Below are 21,617 nucleotides of genomic sequence, written 5' to 3' on the forward strand. Positions count from 1 at the left end.
CCCGCAGTCAGTCCCCTCCTCACCCTCTAACTCACTCTCTGTGTCTGGGCCCATCAGTGGCTCTGCGGATGGAGGCTGTGCAAGGCGTCTGAGTGTCGGCTGGGTCGCAATGGGGACGGGCAGAGGGGAGGGGCCTACAGGGCCCATGCCGTGTGGGTGCCCACAGCCAGGCTGTTGTGCTGTCGGTCAGCCACGGCAGTTATTGTGTTTTATTTTTGTAACATTAATGCCACGGAGAACAAAGGGTGCGTGCGCTGGTGCCAAAATAGAAGAAAAGGCAAAACGTAGAGAGGAAATCTAAGACGTCATTTTCAGCCTGTGCCTTTGTATTTTTTTCTATTTCCAGGGGCCATCGGGCTTCATTCGACACTGGGAATCTTTGCTTCAGGACCCACGCACAATGGTCTCTGTTCTCTGACTTTAAACATTCTTCCACTTGGCTTCTCACTACTTTAGGATTCATAAGGGCTCTATAAATATTTTTTAAATCGTGTTATTTTAAACGTTTCCTTTATATTGTTTATTTCTCTCAGAGAAATGGAAGGTGAGCTTGAGGTTGTTTGGGAGTCCACCTCCAAGGAAAACCAAAGGATCCGAGAACTTCTCCAGGCCACGCTGGAGAGGACAGGCCCGTGGGACAACACCAGAGCTTTCGTGGACCGCTGCCTGGATGGCACCTCTCAGGGAGACATGCAGGATGGCTGCCGCTTCAGCTTCTGTGACCTGAAGCCACCTCCCACCTCCTACCAGGGTCTGCAGGAGCCCCTGGGCTAGGGCCCCTCGGCGGAGACGTCTGCCCTACGCAGGACAGGGAGCGCCAAGGAGAGGGCAGACTCCCGCCCACCGCTGCAGCGTTGTTTTTTTACATTTTGCTTTATTTTTAAAATGTGCTGCTGAACTATATTTAGCCAGCGCACGTCCTCTGACCCCACTGCCACCGAGCCGGGCTCTGTGAGATCCATTGCTCAGGCTAACAGGTGACCTGGCAAGCTGGCCTGTCTCCGGGCTCCTAGATCTGCTCTGAGAAAGCCCCAGAGGGAAGGGCGGGCAGGCCCGAGCGCTCAGCCTGTGTGTTTGATGAGTTAGTTTCATTGGCTGAGCGGTCGATGGAAGCCCCAGCGCTGAGACCTGTGCATTCACTCTGGGTGGTATTTTATTGTTTGGCAAAAAACAGGTGCTGGTCTTCCTGTCCCAGTAGGTTGTACAAAATCTGTCCTGCCCTCTCCCCGAGCCCTTCCCTGTCCTCCCAGAAAGGTAATTTTTCTGGGGCCATGTAACCTCCCTCCCCGCTGAGAGCCTTGACTTTGCACACCAAGGTGGGGTTCCTGCCCCACTGCCACCACCGAGAGGGTGCTGGGGCCGTGGTCCTGCTCCACCCGGTGCCACCTCCTCAGGTAGATTCATCCCTGCCTCCAGGACCTGGGACTCCTGGCGGTAATGCCAGCTGTCTAGGGCTGCTTGCCCCCGGCATGCTGGAAGAAGGCTACAGAGGATCCTAAACAGTGTATGGAGGGTAGAATCCTGTCACATCCTTTTACCAAACCCCTCATAGCTAAGGCCTGTGTGGTTTCAGGTGTGCAGATAGACCCAGCGTTGGTCCCTGGTCATATATAAAAGTTACACATGTGCTTTTTGGTTGCTAAGTGGGAAGTTAAGATAGAAAATCATTGTTCTTTTATATTTTATTAAACTTTTACATTTTATTCAACAGTTAAAGAATTCCAATTTATTTTCCTCTTACCATGGATAGAAAGACAGGATTTAAAACTATGTATCAGCTCCTAGGAGATGACCTAGCACCCAACTTTGATGTTATTTCAAGGGAATTTGTGCCAAAACCATCTAATAACCTGTAGACAGGCTGCAAGGTGGCAGCAGCCCGTGAGCCTCTTGTCTCCAGACCAATGCTCAGGGGATGGCTTGTCCATGGGACGTTGCTGTGGTCACGTCACCTAGAGAATCCCGTGTGTTATCCCTGTCTTCTTTCCGCCTTCAAAGAGAACATTTTATTCCCTTGAGAAGTGAATGTTTTTACATTTCTGCTTTATCCCACGTTACAAATATACTTTGCAAGTTCAGTCACCCCTGGACCTCATCACGGCCCCCCAGGGGTGGTGTTCACGCAGCAGTCAGCCTCTGCTAGCCTCCTACTGGGTGCTGTAGCAAATGGGCAGGTGGGCTCAGAGTCTGGGATGCAAAGGAGGGCAAAGCAGGCAAGGTGGCGAAAGACAGTGCAGCTGAGAGGCACACACACAGCCTTGCAGAATGGACAGGGTCTCAGGACCTGGAGAAGGGCTGTGTGAGCAGCAGGTGGGGCTCTGGGGCTAGAGGTTGGGTGGGCGGTAAGGCCTGGCTGCTGGGAGGGGGCTTCTGTCATCCTGACAGGTTCCAGTCTGAGCAGGAGCCGGTCCACTTCTCTCTTGGTCCTGGTGAGTCTTCATGTGGCTCTAGAAAGGTCCTGATCAGGTTGAAAGTAACCCAAGGTAAACAGTTAGAAAACATGACCCAGGAACCCAAGTGAGCCCTGCTGCCTTTGGTACTATTTAAAAGCAGCCCTGGGGAAGTCAGGACTGTGGAGAGGGGCCAGGCGCAAGTGCGGGTGTGAATTTGGTGTGACAGTAGCTGGGGGGCTGTCCTGTCTTGCAGCTGTCCCGTGCAGAGGGGTGGAAGGATCAGAAGTGATGCCTTTGCCCCTCAACCTCTGAGAAGATGGGAGAGACCCCACCCTCTTCCAACAGCTTACATCTTTGTAGACCAGCGGGTCATCTAACTCTTAGGAGAGGGGGGAATTCTGGATTTTATTAGTTTTGATGTAAATATATTTATTCAGCAAATATGCTGTGGATGCTTACCTATGTGCACTGTTTGTTGAGAACAGCAGTAGCGACGAAGGCCAACATCATTATAGAGCGTGCTAGGTGCTCAGAAGAAAAGCGCCAGGACAGAAGCCCAGAGCCATGAGCTTCCAGAGCAAGCAGGGTCTCAGTGCATCACGGGAAAACTGACGTGTGTGTTGGAGTAAGTGGGTAGGTGAATCTGCCTTCTCAACTATAAATTTTATGAAATCTAGATATAGGTCAAGTATTTCTGATGAAAATCCAGCACCCGAATTGAGATGTGCTATAACACATCTGGTGTATAAAATATACACCAGATTTTAAGCCTTACTAGGAAAAAAATTATGTAAAATATCTAATAATTTTTATATTGGCTTTATGTTAAGATAACATTTTATATATATTGGGTTAAATGTTATTAAAATTGATTTCACCTGGTTGTGGGTTTTGTTTTATTTTGTTTTTGTTGTTGTTTTGTCTTTTTGGTTTGGTTTACTTTTTAAAAAATATGGCCACTAGAAAACTTTAAATCCCATATGTGGCTCCCATTAGATTTCCCTTGGACAGTGCTATCTAGACCTTAATGTGAAAAGCAAAACTAACCTTCTAGAAGATAGTTCATGACTTTGCGTTGGGGAGAGAGGGAGAGGGAGAAAAAGAGAGAGGGAGAGAGAAAAAAGGGAAGAGCAGGACTGAGCCTCAGGCTAGCTCCCCAGGCCTTGCAGGCTCCCAGCCCTGCCCCCACCAGCAGGGCTTGTGAACTGTCCAGGACAGGCCCGCTTGTCCCCCTCTGATTGGGTGACTGTCACCTCCTTGACTCCTCAAGCAGCTGGGCTCAGTGGGTGGGGGTCACCTCCATCTGGGAAGACTTGGAATGCTCCCAGATACTCTAGACCTGAAGTCTAGGTCACTCTGGGCAACTTTTCTGTCTCTACAAGACTTTCCCGTCAGCGGTAAGGATCCCTCAGGTGTCCCGCATCCAAGCAAGAAATTTCTCCTGGACCCCACCTGGACCCCTCACTGAGAACCAAAGCCTTTTACACTGGAGTGGGTAAGACTGCTAGGTGACAGAAGTTTCCAGGACTCCTTGATGCAGGAGTCCCATGAGCTGTGGTACCAAAACCCATTGATGGAAGCCTGACTTGGCCTACACTTAGATTGAGAAAATGTAAACATACGAGGGTTGAGAGGATTATAAAGGTTGAAATGTTTGAATGGACATTATGTGAAGAGGTTATATCAACATGGTCTAAGTATTTTATGGGAATGGAAGTTCTATCTGGGTGGGAACACTTCCCCTACCCCAAGACTTGTTGATGGGGTCCTAGCGGAGGCTGTGGTTAGAGGTATAAGAGTGGATAGAATTGAGGTGGAAGTTTATAAGAGAATTGGTGTATTTGAATGGGCTTTGTGTAAGGTGGCTGTGAAACCGTGCACCTCAGATTGGGACTTGAACCCACGCAGCTGGGACTCAAACCCTGCCAAAACCCACGGTCTTCCAACCGTGAGGTCACACACCTGGTTTCAGGACTTAATGAAGCTCAGGTCCTTGATGTTTCATTGCAGAAAGAATTCAGTGAGAGACAAAAGTGATAGGTAAGACGTGGATTTATTTAGAGAGAAACACACTCCACAGACAGAGTGTGGACCATCTCAGAGGGTGAGAAAGGCACCAGGGTATGGGGGTTTGTCCGTTTTTATAGGGGTGGGTAATTTCATAGGCTAATGCGTGGGAGGAGTATGCCAGCTATTTGGGGAAGGGGCAGGGATTTCCAGGAATTGGGCCACTGCCCACTTTTTGATCCTTATGGTTGGCCTTGGAACTGCCATGGCGCCTGTGAGTATGTCATTTAGCTTGCTGATGTGTTACAGTGAGCATATACTGAGGCTCAAGGTCTAGTGGAAGCTGACTTGTCCGCCATCTTGGGCCCATTTGGTTCTAATCAGTTTAAGTCATGTCCTCGGGCTATGTCATTCTTTCAAAAGTTGTGCCCTTCTCATTTCCCTCTGTTTTCAGTTGCATCTGTTTTGCCTGATTGTATCATGGGGATGGACACTGTCTCACTGGAGAATGTTTTCCCTGCCTAATATTGTAAGATAGGGCATGTAAATCCACCTTTCAGGCAAAGTGAATTGAACGTACTAAAGGGAACGAATAGGGTTGCCTGAACCCACATGGTGTGAGGTGGAAACTAGGGACTGATATTCGGGACAGATAGGAGCAATAGTGGAAGCTTTTTGCCTGTAGAGTGACTTGGTCTGGAGTTGACTTGTGCACTAGGAAAGAGGGCCTTTACTGAATGCCTTATGCAGACTTTTTGAAGGCATGGTACACTGAACCCTGAAATTCTAGAACATAGAAATCTTTTAATTTCCATTTTAGTTGGAAACCTTCTCTCCGATATAAAGAAGCAAATTAAAGAAAATGTAGTTGGATGAGCAGATCAGCCTTTTGATATCATTTAGGTGGCAGCCCAGATATTTAGGGAACTGAAAACAACTGTCTTCATCTTGCAAATTTCTACAAAGTTAGAAGTGTAAACACAAACCACAGTCCCCTGAGACTGGACCTGGTTAATTCAGTAGAACCTGAAACCAAAGGGAAAGAGACCTTTTTTAAAAGTACCAACTGCTGGAAAGGCTCCTTCACTCAAAATCTAATTCACAGCCTCAAGGATTTGTCAAGGACAAATACAAATCTTAAAAAGTCTTTTTCACAAATAGTAAAAAGCCTTAACCATCTGAACAGATACACTTAACTTATTCCAATTGTTATTTATAAAATAGTGAATTTTATACTGTTATCCCAGATTCATGACTGAAGTTTTAAAATGAAAGCTATGAGATCTCAGATTGTGTCTGTGGGTCTACGTGTGTCCGTTTTATTTTTTTTATTAATTAATTTTATTTTTGGCTGCTCGCAGGCTTTCTTTAGTTGCAACGAGCGGGGACTACTCTTCATTGCGGTGTGCGGGCTTCTCACTGCAGTGGCTTCTCTTGTTGCGGAGCACGGGCTCTAGGTGCGCGGGCTTCAGTGGTTGTGGCACTCAGGCTCAGTACTTGTGGCTCGTGGGCTCTAGAGCGCAGGCTCAGTAGTTGTGGCTCATGGGCTTAGTTGCTCCACAGCATGTGGGATCCTCCCGGACCAGGGATCAAACCCGTGTCCCCTGCAGTGGCAGGCGGATTCTTAACCACTGTGCCACCAGGTAAGTCCCTACATGTGTCTATTTTAGATATGGTGTTTTTCTACCACCAGATGGTATTGCCAAAATTAATTTGTAAAGGAGCTCTATTTAATTTAGGCTTAAAAGTAAGCACTTATGAATTAAATATTTCTAAATCTCAGAAGTGTAATAGAAAGTAACCCAAATGTTTTTCAAGTTCACATGGTCTAAGATTAACCTTTAGTAAGTAAAAGCAAATTTATTTAAAGTTATTGGTTTAATTAAAATAGGCATGTCTTTAGAGTTATCAGCATTAAATGTAAAACTTTTATTCTACCTAGGTTTACCAAAAGTAAAATAAGTTCATGTTATCTCTGCTACAAAATTTGTCAGCAAGAAAAACAGCCTGGGAAGATGGTTGACTTGTCTAATAGCTCATGAAGTTTTCATGGGTAATCTACACATAATCGTTAGGAACAAATGATTTAGATAGACATAAGTGCGATAAGACTTAAAATTAGCTTCCAAAATCTTTTGGTAACTTAAAAGTTTAGAGTTTTGCTAAGTTAAATGATGGGAATTCATTGAATGTCAAGATAATTTCCAAATAAGAGAAGATACTGAAACATCAGTTGCTAAATAAGTCTTAAATTTACCTACTTTTGCTTTATTACAGAAAAACTAAAGATGTTTGGGTCCATTAGAAACACGTCTTATACCACACTGAAAAAAAATACGCTATGAGGAAATATAGGTTTCTAGAAACTATGAAATGTATTCATAAGTTTGCCAATCAAAAAATACTGGTATAGCAAACAGTTCACACTTGCTTACTTTTTAGTTTTCACTAGAAATTTAGGTTTCTAAGGGTTAAGAATTCTAATTGTTACATGTAATTAAAACTACTAAAATAAATAAGAAAAATATATTCATCTGCAAGGAAATTTTTTATAAAGATATACGGAATAGAAATGCATGTTGTTAAGGGAAAAGCAAGTAATTCTGTCCTAAAGAGAGGTTTTAAAAAAGAGAGGGAAATAGCAAGGACATGGAAGCAACCTAAATGTCCATTGACAGATGAATGGATAAAGAAGATGTGGTACATATATACAATGGAATATTACTCAGCCATTAAAAGGGACGAAATTGGGTCATTTGCAGAGATGTGGATGGACCTAGAAAGTGTCATACAGGGTGAAGTAAGTCAGAAAGAGAAAAACAAATATTGTATAATAACGCATATATGCGGAATCTAGAAAAATGGTATAGATAATCTTATTTACAAAGCAGAAATAGAGACACAGACATAGAGAACAAACGTATGAACACAAAGGGGGAAAGGGGGGGAGTGGGAGGAATTGGGAGACTGGGACTGACGCTTACACTATTGATACTGTGAATAAAATAGACAACTAATGAGAACATACTGTATAGCACAGGGAACTCTACTTAATGCACTGTGGTGACTTAAATGGGAAGGAAATCCAAAAAAGAGGGGAATATATGTGTAGCTGATTCATTTTGCTGTACAGTAGAAACTAGCACAACATTGTAAAGCAACTATACTCCAATAAAAATTAATTACAAAAAGAAAAAAGAGGGAAAGCATATGATAAAATCTGAATGTAAAAAAGGAAGTTACAGAAGGTTTGGGAGAAAGGAACCCTTAGAAAAAAGTTTTGCGCATGCTCAGGACTGGCTAAGATTCAAATGAGTTTAACTGAGTGAATAAATATTAAAAGTAAACTGGTGCAAAATTAGAATTTGGTTTTCTCTCTGTGTTAAAGAGACAAAAGTCTTCTATTATAGGGAAATTGTGAACGGTTTTCCTTTACCTCTGAGTAGTCTGTCTAAAAAGCAGAGATGTTTATGTTTCATCAAAGTAATTTCCTGTGTTGTTTTATCAGGTCTTTGATTACTTACACTGAGTCCGCTGAGTCTTTTTAATATTACAAGAGCTAAGGTTTTTTTTTTTTTTTTAACAATTATTAAACTTTCTGTATTTGCCTGTGAAGTCTTTGTCACTTTGGTTAAGAGAATAACTAAGTATTATTTCACAGTGACCTATGATCCTATTTGAACAAATGTTTTAAAACCTGATATCTTTGATAAACTTCCCCAAATCAAATTATAAATGAAGTCCTTTTGACCTCTAGCAAACTCTGGGATTTTTCAGAGGGTCCCTTAAACGTCTCAAGGAGAGATCTTAAACTAATTGGCATGTTAAATTACATGGGATGCACTGTCAGATAAGTGGTGATAAACCATCTTAGGTTATATTGCATTGATGAATATATATGTTCTAAAAATTATGTGAAATTCCTAAAAATCTGATTATGTCCTGATAAAATGCTATCAGTCATAATTCTAGCTATTATCTTAAAATATTGTGTCATTGAAATAACCAGATTTCCTTGTCAATTGCATTGTAATTAGATCTTTAACCATGCCATTTTGTCTTTGTCATTTATAGACAGTTATTATTTTACTCTGATCCTTTGGCAAAAATGCTTCATCTTCAAGAAGATTCATAGAAAGGATTTTTTGACAAATACAGGTTTCTGATAACTTTTATTTCATACCGTTGAACTGGGTAAGATAACAAAACTCTAATGGCAAGCCTGACGGCTTCATAAAATTGCTAACAAATGATCAAGATCAACAAGAATTAGTTACACAGGACTGAATGAACTGATGAATATGATTGTAAATTTTATGACTTTTTATCTGAAATGTTATACAGCTTTTTAATGTTTGTTTTCCAGATGTAAGAAAGCCTTTCGTCTTAACGCTAACTATGAATCAGAGCAGTTTGGTAAATTATACCTTTGCAAGCAGGATTGAAACATTTATCTCTCTCCCTGATTCCTCTAGAATTTGGAAACTCTTAATAAGCATTCTTATTTTCATGACAATATAGCTATTTATATAAGTTCACTAAGAATCTGTTCTCTTTGTAACAGGACACATTCGTTGTATTACCATAGCCTTGACTGGAATGTCATATTTGAGGATTTGCATAGAATCAGATTTGACAGACAGCTTTAAGAAGCTATGATTGACTGTGGAGCCATAAAGACCCTTGGAAAACCAGCCTGCTTCCTTGCTTACACAGTTCCCAACAGCCTTGCCAGGTGAGTAAGGAAGATCACTTTCTGGCAGGCACAGGAACTTCAGGATATCTGGGGGAACTTCAAGAAGAGAGGAATTCACCCGAATCCTTAGGTATTACAGGTGAGTCTCATGATAAATCCTTGACGTGGCTTCTTAGCCTAAAGAGGCTATTAAAAGTTCAACCTGGGGGCTTCCCTGGTGGCGCAGTGGTTGAGATCTGCCTGCTAATGCAGGGGACACGGGTTCAAGCCCTGGTCTGGGAGGATCCCACATGCCGCGGAGCAACTAAGCCCGTGAGCCACAGCTACTGAGCCTGCGTGTCTGGAGCCTGTGCTCCACAATAAGAGAGGCTGCGATAGTGAGAAGCCCGCGCACCGCGATGTAGAGTGACCCCCGCTTGCCACAACTAGAGAAAGCCCTCGCACAGAAACGCAGACCCAACACAGCCAAAAGTAAAATTAAATAAATAAATAAATAAATAAATAATGCATTTCCATTAAAAAAAAAAAGTTCAATCTGGAGGTTCCTTATGAAAAGTTCCAGCAAAGCAGATTTAAAACAGCCTATATGGTCAATTGCTATTCTTGCTGAACTTATGTAAATAATCAGGTCAAGTTTAATGAAACTAAACTTATTTTAAAACAAATGAGTGTGAATTTGGCCATCTTTGGTAGAAATCAGAGTGACTTTAGAGAAAAAAAAATGCTTCAACAGAAACTATAATATCCAATACATATAAAGAACACATACAACTCAACAGCAAAAAAAAAAAAAAAAAAAATCTAATTAAAAAATGGGCAGGGCTTCCCTGGTGGCGCAGTGGTTGAGAGTCCACCTGCCGATGCAGGGGACACGGGTTCGTGCCCCAGTCCGGGAAGATCCCATGTGCCACAGAGCGGCTGGGCCCGTGAGCCATGGCCGCTGAGTCTGCGTGTCCGGAGCCTGCGCTCCGCAACGGGAGAGGCCACAACAGTGAGAGGCCCGCGTACCGCAAAAAAAAAAAAAAAAAAAAAAAAAAAAAATGGGCAGAGGTATCTGAATAGACATTTTTCCAAAGAAGATGATACACAGATTACTAACAGGTGCATGGAAAGATGCTCAACATCACTAATCATCAGGGAAATGCAAATCAGAATCACAATGAGATACCACCTCACACCTGTCAGAATGGCTATTATCAAAAAGACTAGAAAGAGATATGGGAACATATGTATATGTATAACGGATTCATTTTGTTGTAAAGGAGAAACCAACACACCATTGTAAAGCAATTACACTCCAATAAAGATGTTAAAAAAAAAAAAAAGACTAGAAATAACAAGTGTTTACAAGGATGTGGAAAAAAAGGGAACCCTGTACATTGTTGGTGGGACGTAAATTGGTGCAGCCACTATGGAAAACGGTATGGAGATTAAAAATAGGACTATCATATGATCCAGAAATTCCACTTCTGGGTAAAAACTCAAACTTGAAAAGATATCTGCACCACCATGTTCATTGCTGTATTATTTATGACAGCCAAGATGTGTCCAACCTAAGTGTCCAGTAATGGATGAATAGATGAAGATGTGATATATATACACATATATACATATATATAATGCAATATTATTCAGCCATAAAAAGAAGGAAATCTTTCCATTTATGACAACATGGATGGACTTGAACAGCATTATGCTATGTGAAATAAGTCAGAGAAAAACAAATATGAATGCTCTCACTTGAATGTGTCAACAGGATCCCTCCCCCCCAAAAAAACCCCAAACCAAGTAAACAGAAAAACAAACAAAAAACCCAAAACCCAAACAAACCCAACTCATGGATATAGAGAACAGATTTGTGGTTGCCAGAGGTGAGGGGTGGGCAAAATGGGTGAAGGTGGTCAAAAGGTACAACTTCCAGTTCTAAAATAAATGTCTCAGGAGACGTGATGTACATCCTGGTGACTGTAGTTAATAATACTGTATGTTTGAGACTTGCTAGGAGAGTGGATCTTCAAAGTTCTCATCACAAGAAAAACAATTTGTAGCTATGTGTGGTGACAGATATTAACTAGATTTATTGTGATCATTTCACAATATATACAAATATCGAATCATTGTACACCTGAAACTAATATGTCAATTATATCTAAAAAAAAGGATGGACAAAAATGATGGGACAATTCTAAGGTAGAATTGCACTATTCCAATAGCTCTTGGATATATATAGATAGAGATTGTTTCCCAGATGAGAGTTTTTAAATTGTGCTTTCCTTGCTAATTGTTTTACAGTCAGACTGTAAATCCTTGACATTTAAAGACTTTGCACATTCCACTGACTCTTTTTTTGTGTGTGTGTGTGTGTGTGCTACGCGGGTCTCTTACTGCTGTGGCCTCTCCCGTTGCGGAGCACAGACTCTGGACGCACAGGCTCAGTGGCCATGGTTCACGGGCCCAGCCGCTCCACGGCATGTGGGGTCCTCCCAGACCGGGGCACGAACCCACGTCTCCTGCATCGGCAGGCGGACTCTCAACCGCTGCGCCACCAGGGAAGCCCTCCACTGACTCTTTATGAGTTCTTTTGCTTGGGATTTTGGTAGGTAAGTTAACGCCTGTTATCTGGCCTTTTGGGTCCCCCGCAAAGCTCTGAACTACTGTCAGCAGCAGAGGGAAAGAATATAAGATGAGTAAACTTAGGAACAGAAGAAAGTTGGAAAACTTGAAGCCAGGTCTGGGACAAGTTTTAAGTGGTAAAGGAAGAGCTGGCATCGGTCTTGAAGGTTTGACTCTGACCCTGACTCAGAGGAAGGTGACTGAGAGGATAAGATGCCAAGAGGCTGTGGGGGTATGGATTTACACTGCCGGGCTAAACATGTCTTTATAAACCATTACAGGACCAGGGAACCAAATATGTACCAAATATAAGATGATAAAATGCAGATGGTGTTACCATCCTCAAACTGCAAGCATCTGTGCAATTGGAAAAAGCACAGTTTGAAAGAGAAGGTTGGGATCTCCCTGGCGGTCCAGTGGTTAAGACTCCACGCTTCCACTGCAGGGGGCTTGGGTTCGATCCCTGGTCGGGGAACTGAGATCCCACATGCCACGTGGCTCAGCCAAAAGAAGAAAAAAAGAAAGTGAAGGTCAAGAGCTTTAGCAGAAACTTAAGAAACAATGGAGTTGTATGAAAAAAATAATAATAACACGAAACTTCCTAGGAAATTAACTGTGAGAGGGAATTGACTGCAACGAGGTAAAACTTCAGCCACGTGGTAGCAGAGCCGGATGCACAATGAGCCAAAGGTCTTAAAGAATTGGGGAAAAAATTGTGAAGACAAATCCACATTATTTTCCCTGAGGGGGGAAAAAAACCCTTATGATAATTGGTTGAACACTCACTCTGCTGGGGAAAAACAAAACAAGAAGCAACCACAGCTTCAAGAAAAGAAATGCGCACCAAGGACCAAAAATGAACTGAAGTAGATTTCTGACCCTCAGCAAGGATCCTCATGCCCAGATGTTCCAAACTCAGCATTTGACAGAGGCCCAAGAAGCCCCTGGGATCCTCTGCATTAACAGAATGCTGACGCTTAATGCATAACCTTCTGCAGTTCTCACAGTCCTGTGAAAGGGAGTGCCAGTACGAGCCCATTTTACAGATTCAGAACTCAGTGCTTGGAGAGAGGCTATGTGGCTGGTGTGGGCTCACAGGACCCTCCCACCGCCCCCTGCTCCCCTGCTTTCCTCAGTGGTTTCTGTTAGAATATCAGCCCTCTGGGGCAACCTTGACCCAGGGAGCCTTCTGTTGTGCTCTGCAAGTACAGATGGGCCAGACCTACCTCTGAGTGCTGCACTGTTGGCAAATGCTTAAGGAGTGCCTCAAGCAAGCCTGTGGGCAGGTCCTGCCTCCATGCTCTGGAGAGACAGCCCGGCTCAGGCTCTGGCCATGGCCGGCAAGAGGATCAGGTGCCCTGATGAGCAGGTATGGCCCCATCAAGCGGGGGGGGTGGGGGGGGGGGTGGGGGGGGGGAGGGGCGGGGGGCAGGTAACAATCTTCTACATCAGGACCCTGACTCTGGGAAAGCAAAAGGTCCCCCACATTCTCAGTAGGCTTTAAGAGATGATTCTGAGAAATCTGCCCTCCTCTCAGGTCTGCCTGTCCCAAAGCGCTCCCAAAGTAAACCTCAGTGACTCACCAACTCTGTCCTGTGACCTTTGGTCTCATCTGCATACTTGGATGCTGTTAAATCTACCCCAGTGCAAAACTGCCCGAGGAGATGGGCGATAAGCAACAATGCTTCAGGCTGGGCTCTTCCGTCCCAGATAAGGTCTCAGCAGGGGCCAGACAAGCTTGGTCCGAACCAGGGGGAGGCAGACCAAGGACCTTGGACGAAATTCCTCTGGGGAGGGAAACAGCTCCCCCCAACCTGTGAGTTACGAGTGCATCTACCGTTGGTGCCGCCTGCCTGGAGTTGTAAATAGAACCTATTAAGATAATAAAAGAGTGGGTTCCAAAGTTTATCTTCTCAGGTTCCAGTCTTTAGAGAGATCTCTCCTTCCAGGATGTAGCTGATCTGGTTAGTTTTAAAAAAAAATGGTCTGGGCACAAATGAGCAAAATAAAAAGTTTGGAGAGAAACTGGCTGCCCGACTCTCCCTTTTTTTGTGTGGCATATCCAAGCTTCATTGCTTAAAAAAAAAAAAAAAGGTGCTTAATAATTACCTTTGTTGACCTCTGTACCTTCTGGCTTCCTCCTCTCCTGGGCACGAGACATGGCCATTCCTAGGGCACTACTGTGCAGAGGAAGGTGGTCAGCTGCCCTGGGCAGGGGCTCCTCGAGGTCAAGGAGAAGGTAAGGCCACCAGGTGATGGGAAGGCTGGCTGATCCCCTGGCCAGGGAACCGAGAGGGACTTCATCTGGAGAAAGGGAACAAGGAATGAGCACTAACTAGTTCAGCCTTGAACTGGTTTTCCTCAGCAATGTTCCTGGCATCACTCAATGAAAAAATATCTATACCGTGGATCTATTGTGTGAGGTGCCTTAATTACTCGGGAAGTAATTATGAGAAAAGCCTTCCTTCCTCAGACTTGACTCCACTAAGGATATTCCAGTATGTTTTTTAAATACTTCTTTTTAAAAGCCTTTGAAAAACTGAGGTTGGGCTGTAGAATGACTTTCAGGCGTGTCACTGCTGAGGGTTAGGGCACATAGGATAGGTGAGGGGGCACGGGGGTACTGGAGTAGTTTGGAAAAGAGCTTGGAACCCCAGTTGCCCAGGGTCTGAACGGCAGTCAGAATTTTGCTGGGACTGAGCAAATCATCCCTAAGGAGTTGACAGCTGCATTTCCCCCAAACTGTAGCTAATCATCTGCTCGTAGAATCCGTTCCCACAACCCAGGCGCGACAGCTGAGCCCCCATTTGCATCATGTCCGATAGAGCATTTGCTGAGTGAACACCCACGTCCTCCTTGCAGCCTCCTAGATTTGGCAGCGGGTGGAAAATGGAAGAGACAAGCGTGAGAAAAAGGAGAGAGGATGAGAAGTCGATCCAGAGCATCGAACACAAGACCACAAATCTCCAAAAGGAGGTAAGGCCATCCTTAGGGGCAGGCCCTTCCCAGGCTCAGCCACGGGGTGCACAGCCAAGCCCCCCCAACCCCATCTCTGATCGAACAATTCCTTGTACTCACCTCTCTCTCGCCAGTGAACTCAGCATATTCTTGTGAGGTTCATACATGTGTGCTTCTGCGTTCTGGGTAAGCACCTGGACGGGCTGCTGTTTGCTCAGACCAGTGGCCTTTTCCAGGATGGTCAGAGAGGACTTCTGATGTGGAGTCCCCTCTACAGCATCTTCCCCAAATGTTGGAATACCTCCAGTGATAGGGAAATCCTATTCCTTCTTTTTTTTTTAACATCTTTATTGGTGTATAATTGCTTTACAATGTTGTATTAGTTTCTGCTTTATAACAAAGTGAATCAGCTATACATATACACATATCCCCATATCCCCCCCTTCTTGCGTCTCCCTCCCACCCTCCTTATCCCTCCCCATCCCTCCCCTCTAGGTGGTCACAGAGCACCGAGCTGCTTCCCGCTAGCTGTCCATTTTACATTTGGTCGTGTGTATAAGGACACGGGGAGGGGGAAGGATAAATTGGGACAAAGTGAGAGAGTGGCATGGACTTATATATACTGAATCAGACTATTTTATTCCTTTAAAATGTTTTTTCTTGATTCACGTATGATTTACATAGAGTGAAATGCACATCTCTCTTCAGTGTTCAGTTTGAAGTGTTTGACAAACTGGTCGCCCCAGAAAGTTCCCTCTTGCCCCTTTCCAGGAGGGCCACACACACACACACACACACCCCCGCGACCGAGTTCTATCTCTGCAGAGTAATGTTCACTGTTGTGGAATTTCATAGGACGGAATCATACAGGGTGTGTCTGAGCAGGGTCTCGCTGGTAGGAAGCTCATATTCTACAGAATGGCATGAGAGAAAGCTCACAGCCCCCGAGTGTTTCTGTCCCTGGAGACCTTGCTGCTCACCCCCTCACCCCTACTGCCCTGGCCAGGATCCCCAAACCCTGACTTCATTCTTTGTCTGGGGGGAGAAGCTCTGTTCTGCTCTGCCCACCTAAGAGGCGGGTCCCAAGGGCCTCTCCTGTTGGTGATTGATTGTCAAATCAGCCTTTACTTACCATCTGGGCCCCTTTGTCAAGGGTGGTAAGGGTTGGCACATGGAACCTCAGCCGGGCCTATGAACCGTACTGGATGTGAACCCTGGGCAGTAACGGAATCTTTCTTTTCCTCTATTTTTTCCTCTGTAAAATGGGTATAACAATGGCGTACCCGACTCATGAGGCTGTTGTGAGGATTAATTGACTTAATCTGTACAAGCGAAGCCCCAGGAGCAGCTCCCTGGTGCTCTCCCTGCAACAGCACAGGGTGAAGGTGCCTGGGACACTTGGGGCTGCCCTGGCCACACCCAGAGTGGGAGGGAGGGAGGGAGGAAGAGGGCTGCGTCTGGGCCTCTCGAGCCCCACCGGGTGGCAGCACTAACTCTCCTCTCCCCTTCTCCACACCCGAGCTGGGCCTGTTCAGCGGCATCTGCATCATCGTGGGCACCATCATCGGCTCCGGGATCTTCATTTCCCCCAAGTCTGTGCTCAGCAACATGGAAGCCGTGGGACCCTGTCTCATCATATGGGCGACTTGTGGGATTCTTGCGACACTGGGTAACAAAGATGCCCCGCCCTGGCGAGCACCTTTTGTTGAGTGTGGGGCTGCTGTCGGAGCTCTATCTGTGCCTGGTCTGGCTGCTGCCTGGATCCCCTTCAATGCTTGTGCACAGATAGGTGTAAAGCGGGCTTCACAGAAAGTCCAATGGCCAGAGTTCAGGATGAGAGACACCGTGATGGGCTCCAGGAGCATGTCTTCCACGGGGGAGAGGGGTTCCCTCGACCAGGGCAATGCCTCACGAGGGGCCCGGGGCCCCCTTCCTCTCTGTATTCCAGGCGCTCTGTGCTTTGCGGAGCTTGGCACCATGATCACCAAGTCGGGGGGCGAGTACCCTTACCTGATGGAAGCCTTTGGCCCCATTCCTGCCTATCTCTTTTCCTGGACCAGCCTGTTCGTCATAAAGCCCTCGTCCTTTGCCATCATCTGTCTCAGCTTCTCTGAGTACGTTTCGGCGCCCTTCTACTCAGGCTGCAACCCTCCTCAAGTTGTCATTAAACTCCTGGCTGCAGCCGCCATCTGTGAGTACGTGTGTGAAAACACTGGTCAGGGCTCAGAAGAGACCTGGCGCAGGTGGTGTGGGGAGACTCGGCTCCTGCACAGCCAGAAAGAGGCCGAGTGGGCCTGGAGGCGCTGCCGAGGAGCAGGGCCAGGTCTACTCTTGGGCCCAAGCCTGATGCCCTTTGCTGTCCAGTGCCTGCTCTGCGGGGCCACCGGAGCTGTCAGGGACGGCGGGCAGCAGGCTGTCCCACGGGGGCCCGGCTGCGTCTCCATTGCTCTTGCGGGGAGGCAGCCAGGCTGGATTTCAAAGGTGCCTCTGATGGATGTGGCGGCGGAGAGGGGAGGCTGGAGGGGTGGGCCTGGGAGTGGCCTTAAGAAAGGAGGGAGATGTTGAGCCCACAGACACACAATGTCGCCCACCTCTGACTTCCCCAGTGCTCATCACCACGGTGAACGCGCTGAGCGTGCGGCTGGGGAGCTACGTCCAGAACGTGTTCACAGCGGCCAAGATGGTGATCGTGGTCGTTATCATCATCAGCGGACTTGTCCTCCTGGCCCAAGGTGACCTTTGGCTGGCGGGGAGTGTGGTGCCACGCAGCACAGACCATTTGGAAGTCTTGCTCCTAAGCGTATCTTTAAGGCAGGAATTCAACAGAAACAGTCTTTAGTCTCCCAGTGTTTCAGAGTGTGTTTAATAACCTGAGGGCGTTAGTCACCCCCTGCCTTCACAGGCCCGTTGATGCAAAGTCCCAGTCTGGTCGGCTGACACCCACTCCTCACTGTCTGGCTTAATTACAGGAAATACAAGGAATTTTGAAAATTCTTTTGAGGGCACAAAACTGTCTTTGGGAGCCATCGGTCTGGCGTTTTATAATGGACTCTGGGCGTACGATGGATGGTAAGACGGCACACGTCTGGCTGTGGGTTTCTTTAGGCTATTTTACCGAAGCCGTGTGGAAAGCAATGACTTCTCCGTTTGGGGGTTTGGTGGGAGCCCGACATCTACCTCCGCATCTCCCTTTTCTTAAGCACCCCACCCTTCACGCTTCTGTTCTCCTCGGACCCCAGAGACACTGAGGCACCTGCCCCTTTCCCGTTCGCTCACGTGCCACCAGCCCTTGACACAGTGGCCCGTGAGCCCGCAGTGGTGGGACCCTGTGCCGGACGCTGCACCAGACACACGCAGGCTCAGCTGGATTGGAGGCAGGGAGGGCTGCCAGGCACTGGACAAGGCAGATATTCAGTAGGACTTCTGCTTCCACCCTACAAACACTAGGTTTAGTCGATGAGATTCTGTTTATGTCCAGGGGCCATCCGGGACACCGGTCTTTCCCTCCTGCAAAGCATCCGCAGGCTTCAATCCCTTTTCAGACGAAGAATCTTCCAGTTTTTTCAAAGCACACTGGGGACTCATTACTCCCAATAATCTTGCCCTCCACGATTCCCGTGGAGGGCAAGGACCTACCAACTGAAAGATGTGCAGACCTTACTAGTCCCACCGCCACCAGGGCTCTCTCCGAAAGAAATGGCCCTGAAATTCCTACAAGTGGAATTTTCTCTATGATGGAGTAGCTTAAATGAGACCTACATTTATTATTTTGTGTTTCATAATCTTAGCAAAGAAAGTCAAAGTTATGTTACTCACGTTACTTTTTTTTCCCTCTAGGAATCAACTCAACTATATTACAGAAGAACTTAGAAACCCTTTCAGGTAAGAAAGCTGAGTCAGAGCAGGAGACAGTGGACAGGTGAGGGTATTTCTCTCCCCCAACCATAAAGTGGAGCTGCTCCCCCCGTCATCACCCACCACCCCCTTCCACGCAGCGGATGGTTTCCCCATTTACACTTGTTAGAGCTTGGTTTCGTTTGGGGTAGTAGAATGGTTGCTAAGAGGAAGGAAGAACTCTAGCTTATTTTGCTCTATAACCAATTCAATTTTACTGCCCTGGAGTCTGAGAGAGGGAGAGTTCTTTCTCATTTGACAATGTCACATGTCCCCACTGGGGCTCTGCTGTCCTACAAGCCCCCTGCTTCTGGGTGGGCCTCAGGAAGGGCAGCTGTGACCCCAGCCCACCCCAGGGAGCAGGTGGAGGGCTGGCCGGGGCGGGTGGAAGAAAGGACTAGACGAGGACAACAATCTTGTGAGTCTCGTAACAGGATGCTCTGCTCTGACTGGGTCCCTGGGTCCCTGCCCCTCCCAGAAACCTGCCCCTGGCCATCATCATCGGGATCCCGCTGGTGACAGGGTGCTACATCCTCATGAACGTGTCCTACTTCACTGTGATGACAGCCACCGAGCTCCTGCAGTCCCAGGCTGTGGCCGTGGTGAGTGCCCAGGGCCTCTGCGGGAGGGTGCCTGGTCTGTGGGAAGGGGACAGGCAAGGGATAAGTGCTCAAGTTGAAAGGCCCTCACCGCGGGGGAGGGAAATAATCGTCTAGGAGACCAGACACGGCGAGGGTGAGCAGGTTAGGGCAGTACCAGAGACCCAGCTGAGGTTCCAGGCTGCCAGCAGGTGGCAGGTCCTGCTTTCCCAGCACACCCCGCCCGGCCGGGGAAGGCACAGAGTGTAGCTGCGGCGGGGCTGGACTTCAGCAGGGCTGGGGCTTTGACCGGCAAGTGCAGGGGAGAGAAAGCGCAAAGGAGTCATTAGAAGAGGGAGTTATAATAATGGATTGTGGAATTCAAGCTGGGGGATGGGTGTGAGGGACAGGTGGAAAGGTGGGTGCGGTCCACGTGCTGGAGGAGGCCGGCGGAGCTGGAGCGGGACAGGAAATGAAACTAAAAACAGGCAATGAGGTGACAAGGATGGGGAGCGTGGAGAGACGCAGCTTGGTGACGGGCCACTGAGCGGGGAATAGGCGGCTCGGGTGGGAGGGAGACCAGGCCATTCCGAGGGAGGGAGAGGCAGGGGCATCCAAGGTTGCTGAAACACTGCGAATTATACCAGAGAGAGGTGGAGAAGAGATTTCCATCACCATCCGCAGAGGAGGTCGTTTCCTCCCGACGGGCGCTCCACTGTTCCTCCCGGAGGTGTCCGGGAGCCCAGCTCAGCGGGGCCGCTGGGAGGGCACAGCAGCTTGCGGGGCCGGTGGCTCCTGGGGGCGCGCACGGTCTCAGGACGCACCCACTTCTCTCGCAGACGTTTGGCGACCGCGTCCTCTACCCCGCCTCGTGGATCGTTCCACTCTTCGTGGCGTTTTCAACCATCGGCGCCGCTAACGGGACGTGCTTTACGGCGGGCAGGTAGGGCCGGGCCCCCACCCCAGGGCGGAGCGCGCACAGGGCGGCGCCAGGCCTGAGTTGGGGTGATGGAGCCGAAAGCGTGCGCGGACCGGCGCGTGGCGCGGGCCCGCCGTCTCCGAGCGAGGGAGCGAGCGAGCGGGGACAGTGCCACCCGCCCCAGCGCAAGGCGGGGCTTCGCGACCCGGGTGAGCGAGGTTGACCCGTGGGACTTTTCACCGAATGAGCTTTCTTGAACATCTTCTCAGGTTAATAGATACACAGTCTAGATCAGGGATTGGTAAACTGAAAGGGCAGATAGTGAAGGTTTTAGGCTTGCAGCCCGTGTAAACCTGTCATGTTCTGTCTTTGCAGTAGAAAGGCCAACAGCTGTGGTTACGGTCCACTAAAACTTTATTTAAATAAACAGGCAGTTTTCCAGCCCCTGCCGATCCTCTGGACCCTATTCGGTGTAGAGACGGTTGCTTTGGAATCCCCTTTACGATGGAGCATAGTTTCACATCACCTCCACTCACGGGCTAGTTGGGGGTGGTTTTTATAAACACTGCGACAGGGGACATTCGTGAACACGTCTTTGCCCAGCTGTCCAGCGTTCTGAGTGGATAGAGTTCTAAGAGTGAAATTGCCAAACGTTAAGCACGTATACGCTTAGAAAAAGAGAGAAATACAGGCCACAAAATCATTCCTTAGTGCTAGTCCTTTCAGTTCTGCAAAAGTGTTTTGGCTATTCGAGATTCTTTGCACTTCTAAATGAATTTTAGAATCAGCTTATCGATTTCTACAAAAGAGCCTTCAGGGATTTTGAATAGAACTTCACCTAATGTATATAGATCAGTTCGGAGAGGACCGCCATTTCAAAGTATTGATTCTTCCAATCTATGGGCATGGACTATCTCCCCATTTATTTAGGTCTTTCTTCTTTAATTTTTTTCAAAAAAAATTGTTTTGAGTAGCAGCTTTCAGTATACAGTACACAAATTCTTGCACATATTTTGTCAGATTTACTCTGAAATATTTCATATTTCTTCATGCTATTGTAAATGGTATTTTCAAAAATGTAAACATTTTCAGTTTCTGATGTTTTGTTGCAGGTATATAGAAACACATCTTAAACAGCTCTACTGAGGAATAAATACCATAAAACTCACTTTGTATTTCGACAATTCAGTGATTTTAGTAAATTTACAAAGCTGTGCAAACATCATCACAATCCAATTCTAGAACATTTTCGTCATTCCAAAAAGTTCCCTCATGCCTAGTATAGTTAAGCCCCTTCCCACCTCCAGGTCTAGGCAACTACTGATCTGCTTCTGTTTCTATGACTTTGCTTTTTCTAGACATTTCATGTAAATGGAATGATACAGTATGACATTTGCATCTGGCTTCTTTCACTTAGCATATTATTTTTGAGGTTCCTCTATGTCCTAGCAGGTATCAGTTCATTCATTTTCATTGCTGAATAGTACTCCATTTTATAGATGTATATTTCATTTACCCATTCACCAGCTGATGGACATTTGGATTGTTTCCAGTTTGGG

The 21,617-nt window shown here is 46.7% G+C and overlaps 2 protein-coding genes across 6 annotated transcripts in view; both read left to right on the top strand.

The window, feature by feature from the left end:
• Positions 1 to 3,275, top strand: part of CEP89 (centrosomal protein 89) — a 74,669-nt gene extending 71,394 nt beyond the window's left edge. For both annotated transcript variants that reach the window (XM_067019476.1, XM_059046042.2), the window contains exon 19: positions 534 to 3,275. In XM_067019476.1, coding sequence (XP_066875577.1) covers positions 534 to 774 — 241 coding nt within the window. In that variant the 3' untranslated portion in view covers positions 775 to 3,275. The remainder of the gene's footprint in view (positions 1 to 533) is intronic.
• Positions 3,276 to 13,022: 9,747 nt separating this feature from the next.
• Positions 13,023 to 21,617, top strand: part of SLC7A9 (solute carrier family 7 member 9) — a 33,445-nt gene continuing 24,850 nt past the window's right edge. For 2 of the 4 annotated variants that reach the window (XM_059046043.2, XM_067018482.1), the window contains exons 1-9: positions 13,023 to 13,078; positions 14,572 to 14,685; positions 16,189 to 16,336; positions 16,616 to 16,858; positions 17,274 to 17,399; positions 17,637 to 17,736; positions 18,505 to 18,549; positions 19,040 to 19,163; positions 19,979 to 20,082. In XM_059046043.2, coding sequence (XP_058902026.2) covers positions 13,043 to 13,078; positions 14,572 to 14,685; positions 16,189 to 16,336; positions 16,616 to 16,858; positions 17,274 to 17,399; positions 17,637 to 17,736; positions 18,505 to 18,549; positions 19,040 to 19,163; positions 19,979 to 20,082 — 1,040 coding nt within the window. In that variant the 5' untranslated portion in view covers positions 13,023 to 13,042. Of the gene's footprint in view, positions 13,079 to 14,571; positions 14,686 to 16,188; positions 16,859 to 17,273; positions 17,400 to 17,636; positions 17,737 to 18,504; positions 18,550 to 19,039; positions 19,164 to 19,978; positions 20,083 to 21,617 lie in introns of all 4 variants that reach the window. The other 2 variants (XR_010837678.1, XM_067018481.1) reach the window with 1 other exon arrangement.

This window comes from Kogia breviceps, chromosome 18 (assembly GCF_026419965.1).
Source record: "Kogia breviceps isolate mKogBre1 chromosome 18, mKogBre1 haplotype 1, whole genome shotgun sequence".
Lineage (NCBI taxonomy): Eukaryota > Metazoa > Chordata > Mammalia > Artiodactyla > Physeteridae > Kogia > Kogia breviceps.